This window comes from Macaca fascicularis, chromosome 7 (genome assembly GCF_037993035.2).
Source record: "Macaca fascicularis isolate 582-1 chromosome 7, T2T-MFA8v1.1".
NCBI classification, from domain to species: domain Eukaryota; kingdom Metazoa; phylum Chordata; class Mammalia; order Primates; family Cercopithecidae; genus Macaca; species Macaca fascicularis.
This window is the reverse complement of record NC_088381.1, coordinates 26394166-26420336: the sequence shown is the minus strand read 5'-3', so window position 1 is coordinate 26420336 and position 26171 is coordinate 26394166. Positions and strand designations below refer to the sequence as shown.

At 37.3% G+C, this 26171-nt stretch overlaps 1 protein-coding gene across 3 annotated transcripts in view; it reads left to right on the top strand.

Moving 5' to 3' along the window:
• ATP8B4 (ATPase phospholipid transporting 8B4 (putative)) overlaps positions 1–26171 on the top strand; it is a 258688-nt gene that overhangs the window by 193211 nt on the left and 39306 nt on the right. For all 3 annotated transcript variants that reach the window (XM_073995770.1, XM_015452812.4, XM_065547325.2), the window contains 5 exons: positions 1889–2004; positions 4983–5147; positions 6102–6213; positions 7946–8051; positions 23782–23929. In XM_073995770.1, coding sequence (XP_073851871.1) covers positions 1889–2004; positions 4983–5147; positions 6102–6213; positions 7946–8051; positions 23782–23929 — 647 coding nt within the window. The remainder of the gene's footprint in view (positions 1–1888; positions 2005–4982; positions 5148–6101; positions 6214–7945; positions 8052–23781; positions 23930–26171) is intronic.

Genomic DNA, 26171 nt, shown 5'->3' with positions numbered 1-26171 from the left:
ATGACATGTGATGTCACAACAGAATGAATGCAGAAACAGATATGGGTATCCAACCCTCTTTTATTAAACTAGGTGTTACAAAGATCTGTAATCATGTAAAATAATGCCAATCTCCAAACTAATTTTTTTTGGAAAATATAGTTTTTTTGTAGAAATGTTATTTATGTTTATATGTTAGATTTATAATAATAATTATAGTAACTAGTGTTATAAAACTTGATATAATAAAATTTCTCATTTTTAATTTCTAATATGGATATTGATAGATAAAACTCACTAAAAAACTTTTTAGAATCCTCACTCAGCATTGAAGAATTGTAAATAAGGTCCTGAGACCATAAGTTAGAGAACTAATGTCCTAGTCTAGAATACAAAATACAGGCAAATGTGGATTATTCATCCTTTGCCTTTATACCTCTGGTGATGGAAGGGAGAAAATATAAGGGAAATTATTAAATTGGATTATTGTACAAGAAAATCAAGAGAAAGTCTTTCCCAGGATTAAGCTTTTCCCCCCTGGTTTAACAATTAGATAAATTGTATATGTTTTTCTCTCTCTTTTTCCCCAATGTAGGGGATTAGAGCTAGAGTACAAGAAAACCCAAATGAATCCTGGCACTTAGGCAAACTAACAAAGGCTCTTAAAACAGAAGACAAGACCTAGACAAGGCCCAGTCCTAAAAAGTTTCTTGGGTACATTATTAGATCTATGCAAGCCGGGAGGAAACTAGAATAGATAAGTGTTGACTAGGGATAGAGGGGAGGGTAACATTGTATTTTGGTTTTTATATTTTTTTAAACTAAGCTCTAAATTTTGTATGCCATTTTCTATGGCATTACATTAATAGTAATTAATAGTAAACATTTATGTTAACCTTTTTTGAGGCATCCTCTTCATAGAGAAAAGGGATAATTGAGTAGAAAGCGTGTAATGATCGTTGACTCAACCGATGAAGCCTACAAGGGTAAGAGTATTCAGATCATGAAGTTGTGACAAAGGCAGTTGTCTTAAGTTGTAGGCAGTTCTTGGAAGAAATACACAGCCATGCCATTCATTCATTCAACGAATAATTATTAACTGGCTACTATGTATCAAGCTGTACAACTAAACCTACAAAGTTAGGCCAAGTGTTCTGTGGTTTGAAAGAAAGGTTTGTCTAACAGCAATATGCTGGGAGTTGTGGTTGGGAATGGAGTTGAGGGTAGCCTAGGAAGGGCTGTCAATCTCAAGCCTGTGGGGCAGGTTAAAAACACAGTACTACTGATATAGACTTCCAGTGGGAATGAGGTATAGACTTTATTTTTAAAAGCCCCTCTGTGAAGTGTGTTTTCAGCGAGAATTTGTGACCCAACAATGAACCACCAATAATTAATGGACTTTTCCAGAGTAAAAGGGATGAAGAAATATGTCAGCAAGGGCCAAGAAAAAATGTATAAACCATGACTTTGAATGGCTAGAATTGCATATGGAGATGATTTGGCATAACACTGATATTGATTTGAACAGCAGGTCTTGAATTTCATACTAGGAGACGGGCAAATAAAGCTCTCAATTCTGCTCAATATGGAGATGAAGACTTAATTTAGATGTATCAACCCTTCAGAAATAGTAAGCAAGGAAAACAGGAAGGTCATATGCTTCAGAATAAAAACACTTGTTTCTGAATTCGAGAAATCAAAGATTCCAGTAGATGGAGCATTTCTAAGTTAATAAATGAGAATAAAGCCAAGTGACTTAGGTAATGACCTAACCAAAGGCACTGAGTGTCTTACTACTGGCTAAAACATTATGCCCATTTCCAAACTGCCAGGCTGGAGGTCTGGGAGAGTCTAATTTTGATGTATGTCATTGATTATAATCTGCTTTTCCAAACTTTTTTCTTTTCAGTTCGAAACCCGGAAGGACAGATAAAGCTTTACTCCAAGGGAGCAGATACTATTCTGTTTGAAAAACTTCATCCTTCCAATGAAGTCCTTCTCTCTTTGACGTCAGACCACCTCAGTGTAAGTGCCTCCGTCTTAAGGTTAGCACAATGGCCCTTTTGCCATCTCCTATGGTTAGGTCCTGTTTAGAAAAATAGCAGCTAAATGATTTGACTACAGAAATAGAAAGCATCTGGAAAGTGGTTCCACAGGAAGCTGTGCCAATGATTGTCTGGAAATTGGCACAAGGACCCCCGTGTTCTGCCCTGTTGGAAGTCCAGTCAGTCTCACTATAGGTGGAGGAACACACAGCAACTGAGCAGTAGCCACAGAATGCGGGCATCTGGGGAATCTGCTGGAACTCCCCTGCAGCTTCATGTTGCTCCTCTTGGAAGACTGGACTAGTTCTGTAAAGAGGAGCCAGAGAGCTCCTTTTCCTTGGGTTCTGATGTGTTTGGTACCAGTGGAATATCTTATGATTACTTCCAGGGAAAGTTTAGGGCTGTGTTTAGATTGTGAGAGGAAAATAGTCTCTGGTGCACACTTTCTCCTCTAAGGGTCTTTTTATTCAGGTTGTAAATCATGATGAGTCCCTTGTGTGCCCTCAGACACCCACTTTGTGTATTCTGAGACCAGCATAATTTCTTTACAAAAGCTTTCTGAAAGAAGTAAGGGTGATTTTTGGCACTTTTCTGTTAAATGCCAAAAAGTAAGGGAATGTGAATTAATATGAGCATTACTTGTTTTAAACCTGAGATTCACGTGTGTCTCTAATATTTGTCTGTGGTTCCATTTAAGGCCATCTGGTCAAAACTCGCATTTTCTCATTGGTTTCTTTCCTTTAAGACGTTATTGAGTATTCATGTTCTTTGTCAGACCCTATATTTAATACAAAACATTCCCTGAATCTTTAAAAAGCAAATAAACAAATAAAATAAAAAATCCTCTGCTTTACTTTAAATTTAAAAAATGATGGTTTAGTAATATTGGTTACAAACATAGCTATTGTTTTTGTCTTTCCAATAGAGAATTCTTGATTTTCTTTTAATCTTTTCCAGGAGGCCAGCATGGTCTTTAAAATTTTTTTTAATGAAAACAACACTGGAATCATAAGTATCTGACTTTTTGCCATTACTCAAACACCAAGGCCCTGGGTTTTCATATATTCTCCTTTGATACTAAACTATAGGAAGCCTAATTTGGTCTTTTTACATTTCTCTGCAAAATAATTTTTTTTTCAGGTAATATAAATTTGACTTGCTCTTTGCTTCATTCACTTTGTTCATTTTGACTTCTAGATTCTGAGGTCCTAAATGTTTATTTAATTACTGATTTTGAATTGTTTAATGATAGGAAAAGACCTTAATCAAAGGCTCATTTAGGATTGAATTTGTGTTTCATGCACTAATTAAATAACTTAAATCATCTGTTTCCTTTTGTAATGTCATCTTATTGTTCATTCACTTTTGTGCAGAACAGAGAGGAAGGCAGTGGTAATGCCCAGTGGGGTTGCAAGTTAAAGGCAAAAAAGGGTTTGTGTGAATTAAGAGGACAAAAGATCATTACAAGACAGTAACTAGATTTTCAGATCAGTAGGGGATCCAGTGGTGGTCTTGAAAGGCAGGGCTTGCAAAATGTGATTCCAATATCCAAAGTGCTACCAATTGCCTACTAAATAAATTTGGATAATTTTTCTCAAGATCTGTCTGGGGTAAACCATCTCATTGCAGTATGCATTGACTTTTCTGTTTACCTAATTACAGTATGTCACGGTTTAACCTACGCCTGGTTATAAACCTATATGTGTACCATAAGCCAAAACACCGCAGAGGAGACATACTCAATGGCAATGCCCAAAGGAGCAGAAATGGCCATAAAAATGCTTTACTTGCAGTGTAGAGGCCCATAAAATGACCACTGGAAGCACAAGCGGAATGGGAGTTTTTGAGCATTTCCCCCAAAGCAATCTGCATATGTTTCTAGTTACCATGGCTGTGTGAGACACTTAGCAACTACCAGTCTCCTCTATTTCTTTTCCCCTATTGTTAGGATAAAGCACCAGAGGTGTTGTTTGAGATTGTCAGGATACAGGATAAAGGAAGAGTGTGGTTCCCCTATCAGTTTGACTAATTTAGTACTACGTTCATAGAATATAGCTTCTAAAAATAACACTATTTTTTGCACTAAGCTGACTTGATGATGGTGTCTTTAAAATTGCAAACAATTTATTATTATTAAGATAAAACTTTAATATAGCAAAAAATAAAAAGTTTCACAGAGGAGTCTAGAATGAAAAGTGAAGGTCAGCCTCCGTATTTAGTCCTGCTTCCCAGAAGCAACCACTTATATTAGCTTTTCTTCCTTTCTCTCCCCTTTTGCCCTAGAAGTTATGGTTATAACCTTAAGTAATATGCTTAAACTTCTAATATCTGACTATTTAACATCTATTTATTTATTTATTATTTACTTTTAGCTTTTTATTATGAAAATTTTCAAGCATATACAAAAGTAGGATTCAGTTAGTTTTAGGCATAGCATATCACTAGGGGGAATGTGACAAGACTTTGGTGGGATGTCATGTTGTGGTTCCTGGAGAGAGCCTCCTGCCTTTGATTTGAGAACTTTGGCTTCTCCAAGAGTCCTTTCCTCTTCACTGAAAGCTGAGGTCCATAAAACACACTGGGTCCCTCTCATGGCCAGAAATGCTTCCTTCTGTAAAGGACAGATTGGAAACAAATATGTATTGCCATAAATGAGTATCTCAAGTCATGGGTGTCATTGATCACCTCTCAACTAGGATACTTCAGCGGGCTTTCAACTGTCTTTAGGGGGAAGTCTTGCTCCCCTGCATGTTTTAACCTCATAGAAATAAAACGGAAAATACATACATTATCTCCCATTTCTGAGGAGACTAAACAATTGAGAGTAAGGATAGCCAAGCAGTGCTCTTAGGACAAAATGAATTTGAGTGGAACATTTCTTACCAATTATTTTTGTTGTTGTTATTTCTGTGCTTATTGTTTCTTTGATGGTTCATGAGTCTATGTCATCTCTGGCAGGAATTTGCAGGGGAAGGCCTTCGGACCTTGGCCATTGCACACAGAGACCTGGATGACAAGTACTTTAAAGAGTGGCATAAGATGCTTGAAGATGCGAATGCTGCCACAGAAGAGAGGGATGAACGAATAGCTGGGTTGTATGAAGAAATTGAAAGAGATTTGACGGTATGAGTTTAGAAGCATGATGATTTGTGTTTACAGGAAAGATAATATGTGTTTAGAGATTTAGCATAGAAATAAGCCATTGGCTAAATCATCTTGCATACAGCAGATGTTTCTCTTTCAATTACTGAATCATGCTTTATAGGTTGGCTTTGAGTTTTCCACGTATGGTCCTAGAGAGCCTAGAACTGTATTTCTATTAGCAGTAGCTTAAGCAATTGGAAGCTTCCCAAGAGTAGAAGATAGTAGGCTCCCTATTCTTTGTCAACCTCTGATGTGTCCTTGATGTTATGGGATTTTTATTTTTCTCCTTTTTTTATGATCCACCTTTTGAGAGCAGAGAAATTTGCTGGGAAGAATGGGGCTACAGCTCTAAACCATCCTAGGCCATGAGATTCTGATGATATCTGTGCTATCCAGAGCATGGTCTATTCTAAAAACCACTCTTACCTGAAGCCCCAGTGGCCAGGAGAGTATGCTTTGTTCATCTTTCGATGAAAAATCATGCAGGAACCCTCACTTTAGTTTATGGCATCTGCTTGTTTGTTAATGTAGAAGAATGACTAGACTTTTTGTGACCAGCTTCCTGACCATGGAATGAAGGCTGTTCTTTGGACCCCTCAGCTGTTGATATAAGTGGGGAAGCAGCTGGGGAGTTCTTAAGTCCAAATGGCTTCTTACTGCTCACGCTAACATGTTATCTGAGCATATCCGCCCCTTCAGGTAAATAATAACTCCCAGGATCTCTGCTGTTAAGTTGGCTTGATTTGGGAGCTTCCTTTTGGAGTCCTTCCCAACCCACTTTCACACAAAATAGGTTGCCTGCTATATCAAAGTATCATAATTTCTGTCTTCAATTCATATTCTTTGGCTTCCAAACTCTGTGAGTGAAATCGTAGATGTTATAGATGTTGTTTGCATGCATTAACATAAGTTTTTCTCTGTTTTTCAATAAAGCTACTAGGTGCCACTGCTGTAGAAGATAAGTTACAAGAGGGTGTTATTGAAACAGTTACAAGTTTATCACTAGCCAATATTAAGATCTGGGTCCTAACAGGAGACAAACAAGGTAACTTGAAAATGGATGATGATGATATTTTGAAAATGGGGAGATGACTTATATCACAAAATTTTAATTAACCAGAAAGGTTAATTAATTATTCATCATATCTTCCACATAGGAAAGACTTGAAATAGAGAAAAGAAAGTTAATGTATTGCAAGAATCTATTTTAAAACAAACCAAACTAACAAAATGCCTTCCATAGTATAAGCTGGGATCAGCTGAGTTTCAGTCCAATTGCCTCTTGAATATAGTCATTATACCTAGAGGCAACAATGGTATTAAGAATGTTTAACAGTTGGTTTATATGAACACTGTCCCCAGTCAGGACAGATATTGGCACAGAACTGAAGCAGGATATTGGAGACCTTGGGTTACTCCTTTAGTTTCTTGATGGTGGGGAATTTGAAGGATCTTAGGGCAGGTGTCAGGGTGATGGGAACACTTTGAAGAAGCTCAGGGAAACAGCTGTTTATCAACCATTTATATAAATATTTTGGTATTTTAATAAGGCTACTACGGCTGTAATAGTGCAACCTGGCTGAATTCCAGGACTATCTATACAAGGTACAGTGAGAATTCATTGACTTTCAGGCTTGACAGAATGCCAAATCATTTGTGAGTCATCATGTTCTACTACATTTCCTATGAAAGAAAAGGGGACCAACATGTTTTTGATCTACTGCTAGCAGTAATGATTAAAACAAAAATGATTTTATGCTTGGCTATTTGTAAACTGAAAATATTCAATTAACTGGCACACACCTGTGTTAAAATTCTATCTACTTATTAGGTATTTTTTTTTACAGCATTAGGGGATTTGCAGATGTGATAAATCAGTTCTCTGCATCTTTATCCAAATCATTGGCCACAAAAAATAAACAGTAGAAAGTTGAGCACTTGGGTGTGTTACTAGATAGAAACTCTCTAGAGTTTGATTTCGGTCAGTTACAGCTATTCTATTATTACAAATATCCATGAATTTACTATTATTTAGCTTTAATTTCTGTGGTTTATACAAGGTATATGCTGAGATTTTATCAATTACCTTCCTTAATTTGGGACAAAACTAATGATTCCACAGAATTAGCTACAGTCTAATTATTCTGTACTGTTAGAGACAATCAAATAACTCTATCAGATAGAAGGAGTTATCTGATTATCTTAGGTTCCATTTCTATAAAATTAGAGGAAGAATTACCCAACACCATCTGATTCCCCAGTTCTCTAGGAGAACAGTGCTGGGTGGTTTTTGAGATGATAGTCAAATGCCAAACTTCCATATATTTACTGGGAAAATGGCAAGGTTGTGTTTGAGAGAACTATAAAAATTTTGTAAGACCATTGTTTTTTTCATTCAACTGAACATTTTGTGAGTTTTTTTCCTTCAAATTGTCTTCCATATCAGAATTAAATATTGGCTAAGTTTAGTAGTTTAGCTCTCCCAAGACAGTATTTGGACTTCTGGTCAAAGGTTTTATATTTGTACATATTATGTCACAAGATCTTAAGGTATTTTCATGAGTGCTAATTTGGGAATGAAAAGGTTTTTCTGAAAACTAGATGAGAAGGCTGCACATTTGTTGCTGTTGCTACTTGGGCATGGGTTTAGCAAGTAGTAAATTTGAGAGGGCCTGTAGGCTGTAAGAAAATACAGCTAAGCCCTCAAAACTTTCATTAAAAATGGACTTACATTATTAAGTAACATTTTAACTGAGTTGGGCTTTATTTTGTTTTAGAAACTGCCATCAACATCGGTTATGCCTGCAACATGCTGACTGATGACATGAATGATGTGTTTGTGATAGCAGGGAATAATGCTGTGGAAGTGAGAGAAGAACTCAGGTAGGTGTTGAAGGAAGGAGGAAAGGATGGAAGGACGAGAGGGAGGGAGGGAAAAAAGATCCAAGAGTTGAGAAAGTGGAAAGTTATGCTGTAGTTTCCTGTGGTCTTAAATTAGTATAAAGTTCTTTGTACATGTTTCCTAAGCTGCTTCCATTCATTTTGGTGACAAACTGAGATAAAGTTGATGTCAGTAATGAATTATTGTCTTCAGGCCTCCAGCATTTCTCAGGTATTTTTAGAAAAGAATTTCAAATCAGCTATGTTGAGTTGTCCTTTAAAATTGTGCTTTGGTCAGTACCTGCTAACTCTTGCGTGGTGATGAGTGATCAGTATCATGAGATACTTGTTAAAAATACCAATTCCCTAGCTCCATTCTGACCTACGAATTAAGAATCAACAGGGAATGGGATTTGGGACTTTGCATTTAATAAACACCTAGATGAAGCTCATGATCAGGTAAGTTTGGAAGACACAGCTGTCGTTGATGACATATAAAGATGGAATAGTCTTTCAGCATTAAAGAAAGTAGATATTTTGACATAGTCACTATTGAACCCAGATAAATACTGTTCATGTGAAATAAAATACTGTGAAATTTGTGTCACTACTGCACAGTGTGAAAAATATATAAGTGCTGAAATTGGAGGTAACAGTGGACAGATATTAAAGTTTGAGAAATAATATTTCTTAAGATGTACCAATGTATTTCATTTCCTTATTTCTTGTTACTTCATTTGGAGAAGAACATTTAAAAATCTGCATAAATATTTTCCTAGAACTTCAAAAATATTGTTTTATAACAATTTTTGCTTCCTTGTTGCTTGTAGTAGCTTCTCTAAGCTCAACTCACTTAGAGACTGGCCAAGCAGAATGATGACAGAGACAAATTGCTTGTTGCTTGCTCCATTCTAGATGAGGAGCTAACCTTCCTTCAATATAATAGTAGAGCACTGTGGCTTCCCTAATATGTCTTGTCATTAAACTATTCTTCCTGAACTTTAAGAAAAGGAAGTCTTAAAAGTCAGCACTGCTAGTTGATGGTACTTGCACATGAATCTCCCAGCTTCTCTGTTTTACCTGCAGTTAAAAAAAAAAAAACAAAAAAAACCTGCTATATCATGCTGGTTAGAAACTATGACTAGACACTGCATATGTCTTTGCCAAATAAAAGTTGGGAAATTTAATTAGGTACTACTAATATAATTTAAATATTATTATTGATATCATTTTAATGATAGACCCCATAAAGTCAAATGGGGAAATAATAACTTATTTAATAATCAATTAAAATTTTAAAAGTAGATTCTTTACCTTTTGATTTTTGGGTTGACTCTTTTTAAATTGATATATATATATATACATATTTTTGGGGCACATGTGATATTTTATTACATGGAGAGAATGTATAATGTTCAAGTCAGTATATTTAGGATATCCATCACTTTGAGTCTTTATCATTTCTTTGTGTTGGGAAAGAAAGTCCTCTCTTCTGGCTAACTTGAAATATACAACAATGGTTGCTAACTATAGCCACCCTACTCTGCTGTTGAACTTTATAATTTATTCCTTCCATCTAACTATATGTTTGTACTAGTTAACCAGCCTCTCTTCATCCCCCCACTCTCACCCATACAACCTTCCTAGTGTCTGGTATCTATCATTCTACTCTCTGTGAGATCAACTTTTTTAGTTTTCACACAGGAGTGAGAACATGTGAAACTTGTCATTCTGTGCCTTATTTGACTTAACATGGAACCCATGGTTCCATTCATGTTGCTTAAAATGGTAGGATTTCATTCTTTTTTGATGGTTGAATAGTATTCCATTGTATGTGGATACACCACATTTTCTTTATTGATTCATCCATTGATGGACACTTGGGTTGATTTCATATATTTGATATTATGAGTAGTGCTACAGTAAACATGGGGTGCGGATATCCCTTTGATATAACAATTTCATTTCCTTTGAATAAATACCCAGTAGTGGGGTTGTTAGATCATATGGTAGTTCTATTTTTAGTTTTTGGAGAAATCTCCATAGTGTTTTCTCTAGTGGCTGTACCAATTTACATTCTCACAAACAAAGTGTAATAGCTCCCTTTACCAGCATCTGTTATTTATTTATTTATTTTTTAATAGTAGCTATTCTAGTTGAAATAAAATCACATCTCACTGTGGTTTTGATTTGCATGTCTCGGATGATTAATGATGAGCATTTTTTTCATAGATATGTTGGCTATTTGTGTGTCTTCTTTTGAGAAACATCTATTCATGTTCTTTGCTTTTTAATTGGGTTGTTTTCTTACTGTTGAATTGAGTTCCTTGTATATTCTGGATATTAGTCCCTTGTTGGATGAATAGTTTACAAATACTTCCTTCCTTTCGGCAGACTGTCTCTTCAGTGTGTTGATTGTTTCCTTTGCGGTGCAGAAGCTTTTTTATTTCATGTAGTCTCACTTGTTTATGTTTTTGTTGCCTGTGCTTTTGAGGTCTTAGCCATAAAATCATTGCCTAGAGACCAGTGTCTGGAAGTTGTTTTCCCCATGTTATCTTCTAGTAGTTATATCATTTGGGGGATTATATGTAAGTCTTTAATTCATATTGAGTTAATTTTTGTATATGGTGAGAGATAGGGGTCCAGTTTCATTCTTCTGCATATGGATATTCAATTTTCCCATCACTGCTTATTGAAGAGGATGTCCATTCCCTAGTGTGTGTACTTGGTGTCTTTGTCAAAAATCCAATGACTGTAAATGTTTGGATTTATTTCTGGGTTCTGTATTCTGTTCCATTGGCCTATGTGTCTGTTTTATACCAATACCATGCAGTTTTGGTTACTTTAGTTTTGTAATATATTTTGTAGTCAGATAGTGTGATGCCTCTAGCTTTGTTCTTTTTGGTCAGGATTGCTTTGGCTATTTGGGCTCTTTTTTGGTTCCATATGAATGTTAGGATTTTTTTTCCGTTTCTGTGAAAAATAACATTGATATTTAGATAGAAATTGCATTGGGTAGTGTGATCATTTTAACAATATGAATTATTTCAATCTATGAGCATAGAATATATTTTCATTTGTTCGTGCCCTCTCCAATTTCTTTCACTGGTGTTTTGTAGTTTTCCTTGTGGAGGTTTTTCACCTCCTGGGTTAAATTTATCATTAAGTATTTTTTTTTTTAAAAAAGCTATTGTAAATGGGATTACTTTCTTGATTTCTTTCTCAGGTACTTCATTATTGATGTATAGAAACACTACGGATTTTGTATCCTAAAACTTTACTGAATTTGGTTATCAGTTGTAAGAGTTTTTGGTGGAATCATTTGATTTTTTTCTGAATGTGAGATCATGTTGCTTGCAAACAGGAACAATTTGACTTCTATGTTTTAATTTGGATGGCTTTGATTTTTTTCTCTTGCCTGATTGCTCTGGCTAGGGCTTTCAGTTATGATGAATCAGAGTATAAAAGTGAGCATCCTTGTCTTGTTCTAGTGCTTAGAAAAAAGAGTTTCAACTCTTCCTCGTTCAGTATGATGTTAGCTTTGTGTGTCATATATAGATTTTATTATGTTGAGTTGTGTTCCATCTACACCTAGTTTGTTGAGAGTTTTTATCATGAAGGGATGTTGAATTTTATCAAATGCTTTTTCTGCATCAATTGAGATAACTATATGGTTTTTGTCCTTCATTTTGTTGACGTGATGTATCATGTTTATTACATATGTTGAACCATGCTTGCATTCCTGAGATAAATTTCACTTGATCGTGGTATATTATATTTTTGATCTGTTGTAGGATTTTTTTTTTTTAGTTTTTTGAGACAGGGTCTTGCTCTGTCACCCGGCTTTCAGTGCAGTGGTGCAATCATAGCTCACTGCAGCCTCAGCCTCTTGGGTTCAAGTGATCCTCCCACTTCAGCATCCTGAGTAGCGGGGACTACAGGTATAAGCCACCACCACACTTGACTAATTTTGTATTTTTTGTAGAGAGAGAGTTTTGCCATGTTTCCTAGGTTGGTCTCATATTCCTGGGCTCAAATGATCTGCCTGCCTTGGCTTCCCACAGGAGGATCATTTGAGCCCAGGAGTTTGAGACTAGCCTGGGAAACACAGCAAAACAAGGCATGGAGCCACCACACCCAAGCCTGCTGTTGGACTTAGTTTGTTAGTTTTTAGTTGAGGATATTTATGTCTATGTTCATCAGGGATATTGACCTGTAGTTTTCTTTTTTTGTTGTGTTCTTCTCTGATTTTGGTATCAGGGTAATGCTGGCCTTGTAGAACAAGTTAGAGAGAATTCCCTTCTCTTCAGTTTTTTGGGATACTTAAGGATAACTTATATTAGTTCTTCTTTACACGTTTGGTAGAATCTGGTAGTGAAGTCATCCAATTCTGGCTTTTTCTTTGTTGGGAGACTTTTTATTGCAGATTCAATCTCATTACTGGCTTTTGGTATGTTCAGATTTTCTGTTTCTTCCTGATTCAATCTTAGAAGGTTGCATGTGTCCAGAAATTTATCCATTTCCTCTAGGTTTTCCTGTTAGTTAGCATGTAGTTGTTCTTAAAATCTTGATCTTATATATTTCTGTGGCATAAGTTGTAATGTCTTCATTTTCATTCCTGATTTTGTTTTTTGGATCCTGTCTCTTTTTTTCTTTGTTAGTCTAGCTGAAAGTTTATTAACTTTGTTCATCTTTTCAAAAAAAAAAAATAAAAAATAAAAAAACAAGTTTTCATTTCATTGATCCTTTGTATTTTTTAGCCTATTTTATTTACGTGTGCTCTGATCTTTATTATCTTTTACCTTCTACCAATTTTGGGTTTTGTTCTTGCTTTTCAGGTTCTTTCAGTCATTTCATTATATTGCTTATTTAAAATCTTTTTACTTTTTTGATGTAGGCATTTATTGCTGTAAAGTTCTCTGTTAGCAGTGCTTTTGCTGTATCCCATAGGTTTTGGTGCATTTTGTTTCCATTTTCATATGTTTGAGGAAATCTTTTCATTTTCATCTTACTTTCTTCATTGGCCCAGTATTCATTCAGGAACATGTTTAATTTTCATGTAGCATATTGTTTCTAAGTTCCTCTTGGTATTGATTTCTAGTTTCATTCCATTGTGGTCTGAGAAGATACTTGATATGACTTCAATTTTCAAAAATTTGTTGAGACTCATATTCAGGCCTAACTTATGGCCTATACTAGAGAATGTTCCATGTGCTGGTGAAAAGAATGTGTAGTCTGCAACTGTTGGATAAAATGTCCTGTGGATGTCTGTTCAGTCCATTTGATCTAAAGTCCAGTTTAAATCTAATGTTCTTCATTGATTATCTGTCTAAATGATTTATTTGATGCTGAGAATGTACTGTTGAAGTCCCTTATTATTATTGTATTGGAGTCTACTTCTCCCTTTAGATCTAGTGATATTTGCTTTATATATCTGGGTGCTTCAGTGTTGGGTGCATATATATTTAGAATTGTAATATCCTCTTATGGTAATATCTTCTTACTGAACTGATCCCTTTATCATTATAAAATGATCTTTTGGGCTGTTTTTACTATTTGTGGCTTAAAGTATCTTGTGCCTGATAAAAGTATAGCTATTCCTGCTTGCTTTTGGTTTCTGTTTGTGAGGAACATCTTTTCCTATACCTTTACTTTCAATCTATAGGTGTCTTCACAGGTTAAGAAGTTTCTTGTAGGCAGCATGTAGATCACATTTTTATAGATCCAGATCCAGGCCATCTGGATCACATTTTTAAAAAACCCATTCAGCCACTCTATCTGTTTCAAGTGGAAAATTTAATTCATTTCCATTGAAAGTTGCTATTGATATGTGAGGTTTTGTTCCTGTCACATTGTTAATTGTTTTCTGGATGTTGTATATATCTTCTGTTCCTTTCTTTTTTATTATATACTTTTGTGTCAGTAGTTTTCTTTAGTTGTAACTATGAGTCCTTTCTCTTCCTCATTTGTGTGTTTGCTTTACCAGTGAGTTTTGCACTTTTATGTGTTATTTGTAATAGTAGATATTGCCCTTTTGCTTCCAGGTTTAGGATTCCCTCAACTATTTCTTGTAGGGCTTTTCTAGTAGTGTTGAATTCCCTTAGTTTTTGCTTGTCTGGGCAAGACTTTATTTCTCCAAAGAGGGTAATTTTATTTCTCTACAATAAAGTAACCTTATTTAGAAATAACTTTATTTCTCCAAAAAGGATAACTTTTAAGGGTATAGTACTTCTTGACTTCCAGATATTGTCTTTCAGCACTTTAAATGTATTGTCCTATTATCCTCTGGCTTGTAAGGTTTTTACTGATAAGTCCATGGTAAGTCTGATGGCAACTCCTTTATAGGTGACTAGATGCTTTTCTCTTGCTATTTTTAGAATTTTCTTGTTGTCATTGACTTTAGACAGTTTGACTATAATGTGTCAGAGAGAAGACCTTTTTGCATTGTACTCGTTTGGGGATTGCTGGGCCTCCTGTATTTCAATGTCTACATCTCTTGCTAGAGTTGGGAAGATTTTATCTATTATTTCATCAATAGGCTTTTGAATACTTTCGTTCTCTCTTCACCTTTGGGAATGCTGATAATTCAGATATGTGGTTGCTTTGTGTTGTCTCACATGTCATGTAGGCTTTGTCTACTTTTGCTGATTCTTTTGTTTTACTTTTGTTTGACTGGGTTATTTCAAGAGACTTGTCTTCAAGTTCTGAAATTCTCTCTTCTGCTTGATCTAGTCTATTGCTGAAGCTCTCAAATATAATTTTTATTTCATTCAATGAATTCTTCAGTTGCAGGATTTCTGTCTGGTTCTTCGTTGTGATATCTACCTTTTTGGTAAATTTCTCAATCATATCCTGAATTGTTTTTCTCATTTCTTTGTATTGTTTATCTTTGTTCCCTTGTAAATCACTAAACTTCTATCATATCATTATTTTGAATTATTTTTATGGGAATTTCATAAATTTCCTATTCATTGGAATCTGTTACTGGAGAATTATGGTGTTGCTTTGGAATTATATTTCCTTGCTTTTTCATGTTTCTTGTGTCCTTAAGTTGCCATCTGCACATCTGGTGTAATAGTCACTTCTTCCAATTTCGTGGATTTACTTTGATAGAAGAGGACTTCCTCAATATGTATCTATGGTATTTGTTGGGTAGGGCACTTTGGCTTTGATTCTGGATGTGTGCAGTAGTATAGTCTCCATATAATTTATTTGGCTTTTTTTTTTGTAAACAAAGCCAGTGGTGTCTGTGATTTCCTCAGTGGCTTAGGGTATGGCTGTTAATGGAGGCTATAGTGAAGTTTTCTTGGGCATGGGGACAGCAGGTGGGACAGTCTTGGGCACCAGTGGAAGCAGTGGCAGGCTTAGCCTGCCTGTCTTTGGGCCCAAGGGTAGCACATTTGGCACTGGTGTTAGTGTGTCCTGGTGGGCTGATTCTTGGGTCACCAGGAGGCTTGCTCAGGTGCCAGCAGTAGAAGCAGTGGGCTGAACCTTGGGCCCCTGGGCTGCAGGCATGCCATAGGCAATGGCAGTAGCAGTGGTTGGACAACTCTCTGGCTCCCAAATAGTCTATGCTGGTGTTGGCAGTGGCTGTGGCAGGCTGGTCAGGCCAGTCCCCAGGTCCACAGGTGGTAAGTACAGGTGGATGCTAGCTGTGGTGGTAGTGGCAGGCTGGGTTAACCTGTCTTCTAGTCTGTGGGAGGAGTGCTAACGATGGAGGATGGAGCCATGGCGGTGGATGGTGATGGAGCCGGGTGATCCCCAGGCCCCTAGGTGATATGCTTAAGCACTGGGGTTGAGGGTATAGAGGGTGGTCAAAGCTAGGCTGGACAGACCTGTCTGTATGTTCCTTTTCTCCTCGCTGTCCAGTGGTATATATGGGTGCTGGCTGTGGTGAACAGGGACAGGGTTATCCCAAGGCCTCTGGTGGAATGCTCAGGTGGCGGTGCAGTAGCTGCACTATGACCCTGCTGGCTGCTGGGGTGAGTGGAATTGCTTTTAGTAGTCGCAGCCTTAGGCAGGTGAGTGGGAAGGGTATGCTTTGGCTGTAGGTGGCAGTTATCTGTGGGGTAGCCTATCCTTAGGGCATGTGAAAATGTGAGGAAGTCCTGTTGCTGGAAGGGTGGTGGGGTTGCTGTCAGTGTCTTGCACTTTCGCTGTGGTGGCAGTGGTGGCAGTGGTGGTGGCTGCAGGTGGGGAATGTCAGTGGAGCTCCAGGAATGTGGAAAGGGAGGTACTGTTGGGCCTGCAGGCAGGATGCAGTCTGGTGGGGCTGGGCTCTCAAAATGACACTTTGCTGTAGCTCCTTAGGACTTAGAGTGGTATGTGGGACTCAGTGTGAGCTCCCTCTCTGGGGGCAATGGCACTGCCTTGTCTTCAGGCAGCTCCCTATGTTAATTTCAGGGTCTGAAAGGGTTGAGGGGAGGCTCTTCCATGGCTAGGATTGGAGTCTGTGGTGGGATTGTGGACCACCGAGCATCCCTCACTTATACTTTCCCTACATTGGAGAGCCCTTCTCGGCTCCCAGCCAGGCAGGATGCCTTGTTCCGTTCTTTCTTTTAGGTGTTTCCTGTCACTTCTCTCTTGAATTCCAGTGTTCTCTCTTAGATAACATATTGGAAGTATGATTATCTACTCTCTATCTTGGTGCTTCTTTGTGGAGGAGGCAACTGCCAGATGCCTTTAGTCGTACATCTTGAAGCACCACTCTCATTCAGAATTTGACTCTTGCTGAAGGAAGATAGATGCAGACGGATCTAGATTTTAATAAGCTTATTGCTAAATGTTTTGAGACAGTGCCTGGAACAGTATTGTAGGGAGTACATATGTATTACCTCATTTTGTTCTTAAGAAACTCAATCATAGGCATTACTATTTTCCCTGTTGGACAGATTAGGAAGTTGAAGTATATAGAGGGTAAGAAACTTGCCCAAAGTGGTCCATGGTTCAGGTGGGATGTGAATTAGGCAGCTTGGCCCCAGAGCCTGTGCACTTGCCATGTGTTTCCCTAGACATACCTTAGATGTATTCCTATTCCCTTTAATAATTAATCAATTAATCTAAAAAATATAGTTGTGAAGGCATCTCACTGCTTCACTTGAGTAAATGGTCAGACACCAGATTAGCCAGTAGAGTCAGCAGAAATTTGCAGCGGAAATAGCAGATGTAGGAGAAAGAGTACGGCTTCCTGTCAACTGGATTTAAGGTGGAATCTCAGCTTCATACTTAGACTGAGTGGGGAACTTTTGATATGGGAATAAACTCTCTCTGCTTGGTTTCTTCATTTGTAAAATGGGGATACAAATATCTACTCTATAGCTTATTTTATTTGGGGGATTAGATAAGAACTTAAAGCTTTATGACTGTTCCATGAGCATCTTTCTTGCCTTCCTCATTCTGTCTCTATTTTCTTCCTTCTCCCTTCCTTCATTCTTTCAGCCATGGATTCCAATCTTTCCACCAACAAGGTCTACTTTTGTAACTATTTCCCCAATAAGGGCAGCAGGCCTGGAACTGCAGGGGAAGGAAGGGGTAGAATAAAATAGACAGCTTTTTGGAGGTAGAATGAATAGGTCTTGAAATTTGATTGGATGTGAAGAGAAGTAGTAGGAGGCTTTGTCACTGCTAGGTTGTCTAACTTTCACAGCCCAGAGTGTGCTCAGGCATGCAAGAATAGAAACTCATTAAATTTTCTAAAACTGAACTCGAACCTCTTTCTGTCTGATGACAGAACAGTTAAACTAGGCATTTTCAGTTAAATTTGGTTCAAGTCTGGGATGCACAATTGCCTCACCTGTCACTGTTCATCAGTGTCTACCCTGCTGGCACCCAGCACTCCCCATGTCTGTGTTCCTGTCTGGTCTCTGCTCTCTTAGGGTTGTTGTTGGCTTTCCCTCTTGGCTGACTTCCACACTCTGCTGGGGCACCACGGAAAGTGTGGCTGCTCTTCCTCACCTCTCTGTGCCCAAGAGGACTTGTGTTCTTATGCAGCCACTTCAGTTTCTAAAATCCCTTTACTCTGCTGATTGCCCCAAATTTATCTGAGGATTCCATTAGCCACACGGTTCCTTCATCCACTACCAATCCAGGTGTGGGTCAGGACCCAGACTTCTTTTAGCCATTATTTATCAGTTTCTTAACTCCTCCTCAAAGACCTCTATCCCTAGGCTGGGATGGGAAATGAAGGAAAGTAATTTCTTTCTACTCTGCTCCTTTTGTCATCATTTTAATGCTTTGACTCATTTAAAGTTTATTCTTTTGATACTTAAAGAAATCCTCCCCTTCTTTTTCCAAAAGTCCAATTAGTGAAATTCCAGATTGCTGAAATTCAGACTAATGATGCTGCTATGAGTTTCAAAACCCTATTTTGGTGCTCAAAAAGCAAAAGTTTGGTTCTGTTTTTCTCCTTCTATATTTGACTCTGCAGATCCTCCTGAAGCAAAGCATATTTCTAGTTAAATAGAGAGGGTCACTTGTGGTCCTAGTAGTAGTGGGAGAAGGAGTGATTGAGTTAATATCTCAAGATTTTATCCAACTACATTTGGTTGACTAGATGACATAACTGTCATTATGTGGAAAGAATATGGAGAAATGTGAACTACTTGTATACTGTTGTTGGGAGTGTAAGTTGATAGAAACTCCCTAGAGGACAAACTAGCAGTATATTTCAAAATTACACATATGCATAGTTTTTACCCAATGATTCTTCTAGAAATTTCCCTTAAGAAAATAAGTGAACAAATGTATGAGTTTGTATAAAAAGGAATATCTATTGCTATATTGATTTATGATAATAGAGATGAGAAATAGTTCAAATAACCATCCATGAAGGATTTTGTTCAATGCTATGATATATACATGCAATGGAATACTCTTCAGTCATTCAAAGTGATTTTGTATTTCTTGACATTGGAAAATGTCCATGATATTTTTGTTAAGTGAAAAATGAGATTAGAAAACATCATGCATAATATGATCTCTCTTTTTGCAAAAAAGTGTGTGTATATATATAGGTATATATATAGGTATATATATGTATAAAACATCTACCCATCTCCTTACCTCCTTGCCTACTAAGATCTGAAGGACATAAACAATGGTTCTCTCTGGGTGATAGAATTATGGATCATGTTTACTTTCTTCTTTTTGGCTGTTTGTATTATCTAATGTTGTAATAGTGTTTGTGTAATGCTTTTACAATTAGAAAAAAGCTTAAAAATTGTCTTTTTTAATGAGAAGAAAAATATTCAGAAGAAAAAAAATAAAGAATTTCCAGCTAGACTCAATATTTCAGAAGCCTTGGGGCCACCTTGCTCAGCTGAGTGGAAAATAATGTCATTTCCACTCAGACTTGTAGGTAACCCCATTCTTAAAGTATAAGACAGAGAGGCAGCATATGATAGAATATTTTATATAAGAGGAATCATTATATTTGTAGTGTACATTTTCTTAGTATTAGGACTTGGGGTAAAATGGCATCCAGGAAAAGCTGTTGCTCAAAGTTGCTCTCTATACTCCTAATCTCAGCTACTTATATCTAAGCCCACAGCTTTGGGATGAAATTTTGAAATCGTAAATTTGCACCATTCCTTTTTCTTGTGTTATGCTTTTTGAGTTCAGTGGGAGTTCATTAAAAAAGAAAGTGTAACCAAAGAACAGGATCTGAATGAAAGTAGCTATTGAAAAGAAATGACAAAAATGCTTATATTTAAACCTGTCAAATGTGCTTAGATAATTTTATAAACATGGATATATAATTTTCATACATATCATACACATGGCTTGTTTCAAATTTAGTGTCGTGAAACCATTTTAGACACTTTGAGTCCTGGGTTAATTTTGCTGCTGTAGCTGCCTTATTATTAAAGGCATGCTTAGAAAGCTACAATTAAACCCTGCTATGGTTTCTCAGAAAATTACTACATTGAATACATTTCACCAATTCACATGTCTTCTGCTGAAAGGAAAACAGACTGAGAATTTTGATTAATCTGCAAGGAAAACTCATTCTGTATTTCATTTTTGTTTCATGATCACGTCTTTTGTTATTAGAAAAATTCATGTTCTTTAACTAAATCATAAAGTGACTCCACTGCTTCTGAGAAGTATCCCAGTGCTATAACTAGGAATTGATATTTCTTCTTTAATCAACAAAATATGTATTGGTATTTTTGAACGTCTACTTGGTGGAAAATTATTGGTTTGAATGTGCAGGGTTCTCAAATGCAAATGGCTTCAGGACCAGGCTTATAGCATTAATCACGTGATCTGGGCTATCTATTATACATCAGGGAGTGATGGGGCCTTTGGTGAATGGGAACATCATGTTGGCCATAAAGTCATAGAGATTCTTTAAGACACTGTGTAGGCCAAACAAAATGCATCTTGGTCCTAATTCCTAACGCCTAGTCACCCAGGAAAAATGTTATAGTAGATTAAATTTCTCTCATAAATCATACAATTTTAGAGCACTTACTTAGGTAATCTTGTAGATCTTCTGGCACACACTGGTGCAGCAGCCCAAGCTTTCATGATCTATTTTGACTGGTTGGGGCATTAGCCAAACTGATTGGCTGGTCCCATTTCCTGAGCTCTAATAATGAAACTGGTTCAGAGGTTGAACATCTTAAAGGTCTCTCAGGTAGGGTAGTAAGGAATGGAACTGGGAATTCAAATCAAAATTTCATATACTTTCTCCCTTTCTCTACTATTGGCAGGGTAGGGCTGTCCCTTAACTGTCCCTCTGGCACTGTGTCTTAGTCCAACCTAGAGGCAAGCTGTGGCTGACTCTATGTGTAAACCAGCTTGCTACAGGAGACCAAGAACTGTGAAGGTGAAGACCTAGGTTCTAGCCGTGGGTCTGACACTAGCTAATCAAGTGGCTAGAAGTCAGATAACTCAACTGTGGAAACATGAGCTGTCAGAGGCAGTCCTTGTGTCTGAATCCAGTTTACCAGGTTCCAAGCTCAAAGCTCTGGCTTTTGTATCAAAAAGTCCAGATTCTCTTCTTTTAAACAGGGTGTCATGGTTTCAATCCCTTTCCCAACAGATTCTTTTTTTTTTTTTTTTTTTTGAGATGGAGTTTTGCTCTTGTTGCCCAGGCTGGAGTGCAGTGGTGCAATCTCAGCTGACTGCAACCTCCACCTCCTGGGTTCAAGCGATTCTCCGGCCTCAGCCTCCTGAGTAGCTGGGATTGCAGGCATGTGCCACCAAGCCTGGCTAATTTTGTATTTTTAGTAGAGATGGGGTTTCTCCATGTTGGTCAGGCTGGTCTTGAACTCCGACCTCAGGTGATCCGCCCGCCTTGGCCTCCCAAAGTGCTGGGATTACAGACGTGAGCCACTGCGCCCGGCCACAACAGATCAATTTAACCTTTCAATATAGAGTGCCTTAAGAGGACTGACTAGACGACTCTTTTTTCCGACCATTCTCTTTTCTTTTTATAGGTTGTATGCAAGCCAGTATGTGCCTAACTATGCTTTGCTGTGCTTGTGGTGGCGTGGGGCTGTGAATGCCACAGTTGCCTCAACTCTTCATGCAATTCCGCATGCCAAGAATTGTAATAAACTGCCCTTCATTACGCAGCTTGGAAAAACAGGCACTCTTTTGTTTTAGCATTTGCTATTTGTATTATGTGGTTAAGCATTGTATGTTACGCTTGCAAAAATGTATAGCTCGTAGTCATTGAAGGGAGTTGTGTGTAGCTTTTTCCCTTCCTAATAAATCGTTTTTGTGAGAACCAGCTGGTGTTTGAAGAGCTAAGTTCCAGGAAGAAAAAGAAATGACAGCTATAGAGCGTGGGCAAAGTTCTAAAAATATGGAAGCCCAATCTGGCCAAGAGATGTTGGCCTGTGCAGAGAAAGTGCAGTGACAATATCAGCAGAGCCAGAAAAACTGTCCCTTTTCTGCCTGGAAAAGGGTTCATGTGAGATGTTAGGAAGACAGTTTAAGGAGAAAAAAGTCCTAAGTAAATAGAATTTCAGCCAATACTTTAATGAACTTCACCCTTCTTTGGAATGTTTTCACTCTCTGAGGGGAAAACAGAGATTGAGTCATTTATACAGCGAGTGAGAACTTTACTCAAAATGAGTACTCAGGAGATGTTTTCCCTGTGGTGCTTTCTGAAGTCGCAATTTATGAGCTCTGCAACATTGTCGGAGAAATGTTCATTTCCAAGGAACTTGTCTCCCTTGCTTTCTTTATTATTTGGCACTGTAAATTTTCATGACTGTGAGGAGGATTCCCTGACATAGTTATCTGATGGGAAAGTCTGATCCTCTCACTTAAAACAATGATTTTTCATGTCTGTTCTACCTCCCTCTCCTCTTTGTAACTCCCTAAATTTCACACGTAGCACTCTGACTTTATAAATCTTTTTCTTTGATTCTGCAAACTGATTGTTAAACGTATGATATCATTCTTGGAACCATGTGACCTCTGGGTTCCTAAACGCAGATGTGATTTTGGTCCTGGACAGCAGAAGGAGATATTGAGCTTGAAGTTAATGTATCTTTTTGTTTTGTTTTTGTTTTTAAACTTAGTATGTAAACAACTGGTGTTACATTTTCAAATAATTAGATAGCCGAGGGCTAAAATAGTTATTTTGGTAAGTGGACATTCTCTTCTTTCAGAGAAGACTCAGCATAAAACGATTTTAATAAATATTTTCTACACAGGATGAGTAATTTCATTTCACCAAAAGACACAGTATTCACTTTCTGGTCTTCTGTCACTCCCCATGTTCTCCTGAGCGCTCATTTTGTGAATGCCGGTTATGACCCATGCTGGATAGTTCTCTGGTTGTGGTTGAAACTTCTGTAGGTATGTCAGCTCGCCCTACGTTACTTCAAAGCCTGCACTCAAGTGCTCTTGAAGAGGAAATTCCCTTCCTTTAAAGGCATCATCTTTCCATTTTGGAGAGAACAGTAGAATGCCACTTCTAAGGGTGCTCTGTCACCCTACAATCTTCCTCTTAGATGGCAGAGATGCATGGGATGTGGGCAGGATTGTTTTATAGCTACTGCTAATTAGATCTGGAGCATTTGGAGGGCGTTTCCATTTGGAACAAGCCTCTATAATTTGGTGTCTAGTTTTTATCCTAGAAGATTTATTATATTTTTTAAGCTAATGAGTACATTTTTTGCTTAAAATTGTCTATTCTATTATAATGGCTATGCCCATTCAGTAAGTACCATCGTTTTTTTTCTTGTTAAAATTTTAAAAAAATATATTTCTCAGAGGACCGCTATTTTAAGCTGGATCATATTACATTGTACCTCGAATTGATGAATTTATTTTATAGATAGATGCCCTGGAATTCCTAGAAGATTTCATCAATTGTCTTTAGTCTTGTGCTTTCCATTATTTAACAGTATTGCATGTCAGACAGTGGTTCTTAAGCCCTTGAAGCTCAGACAATCTTAAGTACCAAATCTATCAAGATCCCCTAGTTCAAACGCAGCTCAAGATGGTGATTTAGCTTTTAGGTAATTTGAAACGTTTAAGATGATTGTGTTTTCACTATGTTTACTCTCCTACATACTGGAATTTGGAAATTTGCTATGGTATTCCCATCACAAAGAATTATCCAGCTTGCTTACTGAAACTGGGTCTTATGCCATATTCTGTCTGAATAGTGGTGAAATAAATTTACCTCTAGGCGAGTTTCTTGTTAGAGTTAGTAGGTATGCTCTGTATGCTTTGTTATGTTTCACTTTTCACTCTCTCCTTTAAGGAAAGCAAAAGAAAATTTGTCTGGACAAAACAGAAATGTTTCCAATGGCCATGTAGTTTGTGAAAAAAAGCAGCAGCTGGAGTTGGATTCTATTGTAGAAGAAACCGTAACAGGAGATTATGCCTTAATCATAAATGGCCACAGTTTGGTGAGTTTGCCTAAGGTTTTTGTCCTTTCTTTTTCTTCACCGCAGTAATCATCTCTTTTGTGCTATCGTAATGAGACCTCCTTTGTCTTTTCCAGACAAATGTCACTACTAAATACAGGGCATACGCGATGATTTCCTGTTTGCAAAAGGAAAGGAAACTTCTAATCTATATCTCATACATTATTGTTTGGATCACCACAGTGAAGGGGAGGCTCCAAATAAATGCTAAATTCACAGAATATCAATCTTGTCTAAATGACTGTAGACCACTTAGCAGTATTATTTAAGTGCCTTTCTAGAGGGGAGTGTTACAGCTCACTATTACTTAATTAAAATAATGCAAGTGGGTGGATGTATTATAATTATTGCTCTTACTAATGTTTGTGACTTGTGGAGCACAACCTGACCTTCATGTAATTACTATACCAAATTATTGCCATTAAGATACCTCTAGTGGTTTTTCTAAATAGCAGCATTTTACAGCAATGCCAAACAATTTGCTTTGATTAGGAAATCTGGTTCTTGTCCTAATAGAATGAACTTGCATTGTACTTTTAATGTAGTTCAGATTCTAAATCTTGAACAAACATGAAAATACTCTTCTGAGTTTCTAATTTAAAATACAAAAGCTCCAATTACACACCAGTGAAATTATAATTTATATGCACAAAGAATTAATCTCACATCTTTCTCTGGCTTTGATGATCATTTTTCACTTTGGAGTTTGGAAAATAAATATATCTTCTTGTAGACAGTTTCTTAGAGGACAAAAGAAGTTGGATATGAGGATATTGTGTTTTCTCCCTTGCGATCAGCTGTCTGTTGTTAGCTCTTAGTGCTTAGAGCATTATCCAGCTGGATTCCAGACATAATGATGTGTTGCCTTCTACACCATGGAAAGTTACAGAGCTCAGCTGCAGGCCAAACTCAGTTGAAAGTTTGTCCAAATGACACAAAATTCTCTTTTGCACAGAATAACAGTAACTGAAAATTATGACTGTCATCTGGGTCTTAAAGCTGGTGGCCCCCAAGATGAATTGCCCAGAGACCACAATATAGAAAGGGGACCTTATGAGTTATACTTTGACTTTCTCTCAGGCTCAAAGGATCCAATGTGTGGTGGCATTAGAGTACTCAGGTGATAATTTATACCATTTTCTCTCTCTGTCTCTAAGTACATTGAAAGAAGGAGGTAAGATAGATGCTCTTCAAGAACCCCGTCAGCTTCAAAGCCTGAAACTCATGGAACCATGAAATGTCATTTTTAATTTAAGGAGACTTGACTATGTTTTTGCTAGTATGGTCAGAAATCTTTTTTTTTTTTTTTTCCTAAATCATGATTCTAATTTGCTTAAATCCTGATGTTTTGCAGAATGTAATTGGGCCTTTGTTTTTGCTCAGAGTCTTAGCATAGTTTTTCACTTGCTGATAATAAAAAGAGAGAGAGAGAAAGGGGGGGGGGGGGGAGAGAAAGAGACCATTCTAGGCAAGACAGGCAGTTATCTGTTTTCTCTTTCAGAAAGAGTGATAATATTTGAAAATGCCAACTCACGATTTCACCTAGGGATTATAGGTTTGAACATGAGAATTTTCTGTGCTGAGTTATGTTTTTATATTCATTTACCGATCCAGCCATTCATCCATTGGCATTTTTATTAAGCCTGCCCAGGTCACAGTGCTGAAGTCTGAGGATAAGATTGTGAATAGAACATGGTTCTTGTTTTAGGGAATGCTGTCTAGTGGATGAGATAATCACACAGTGGTATGACAAATACTGTAAAAGAGGAATGAACACAATGCTTTGAGAGCACAGAGGGAGACAAATTTACTTCTTTGTGGGAGAATCAGGGAAGACTTCCTGGAGAGAGTGATATTTTCAAGGAGAGGTAATGGCAAGTACAAAGGCACAGAGGCAAGAAAGAGCCCATTCAATCATGAGGAACAAGCAATTTGGCATGATGGGAAAAAAGTGTAGACTTAAAGGTGATGCTAGAAGATAAAACTCAAAAGGAACGCAGGGGCCAGATTGTGATGGGCTGTGAATGTCTTGCTAAAGATTCACACAAAGATACTGATGACTCAAAGTGTAAGTGGATTTCTGTTTCCTCTTAATGTGTTTATTAAAGAATTTACAGTAAAACATTTTCTAGGAAAAATATTGCACAGTTAATTGGAAGAGATTGTGCTATCTTTTTAAGTACTTTCTTGGCATATCTAAAGGCTCTTATGCATTTGGATAGGA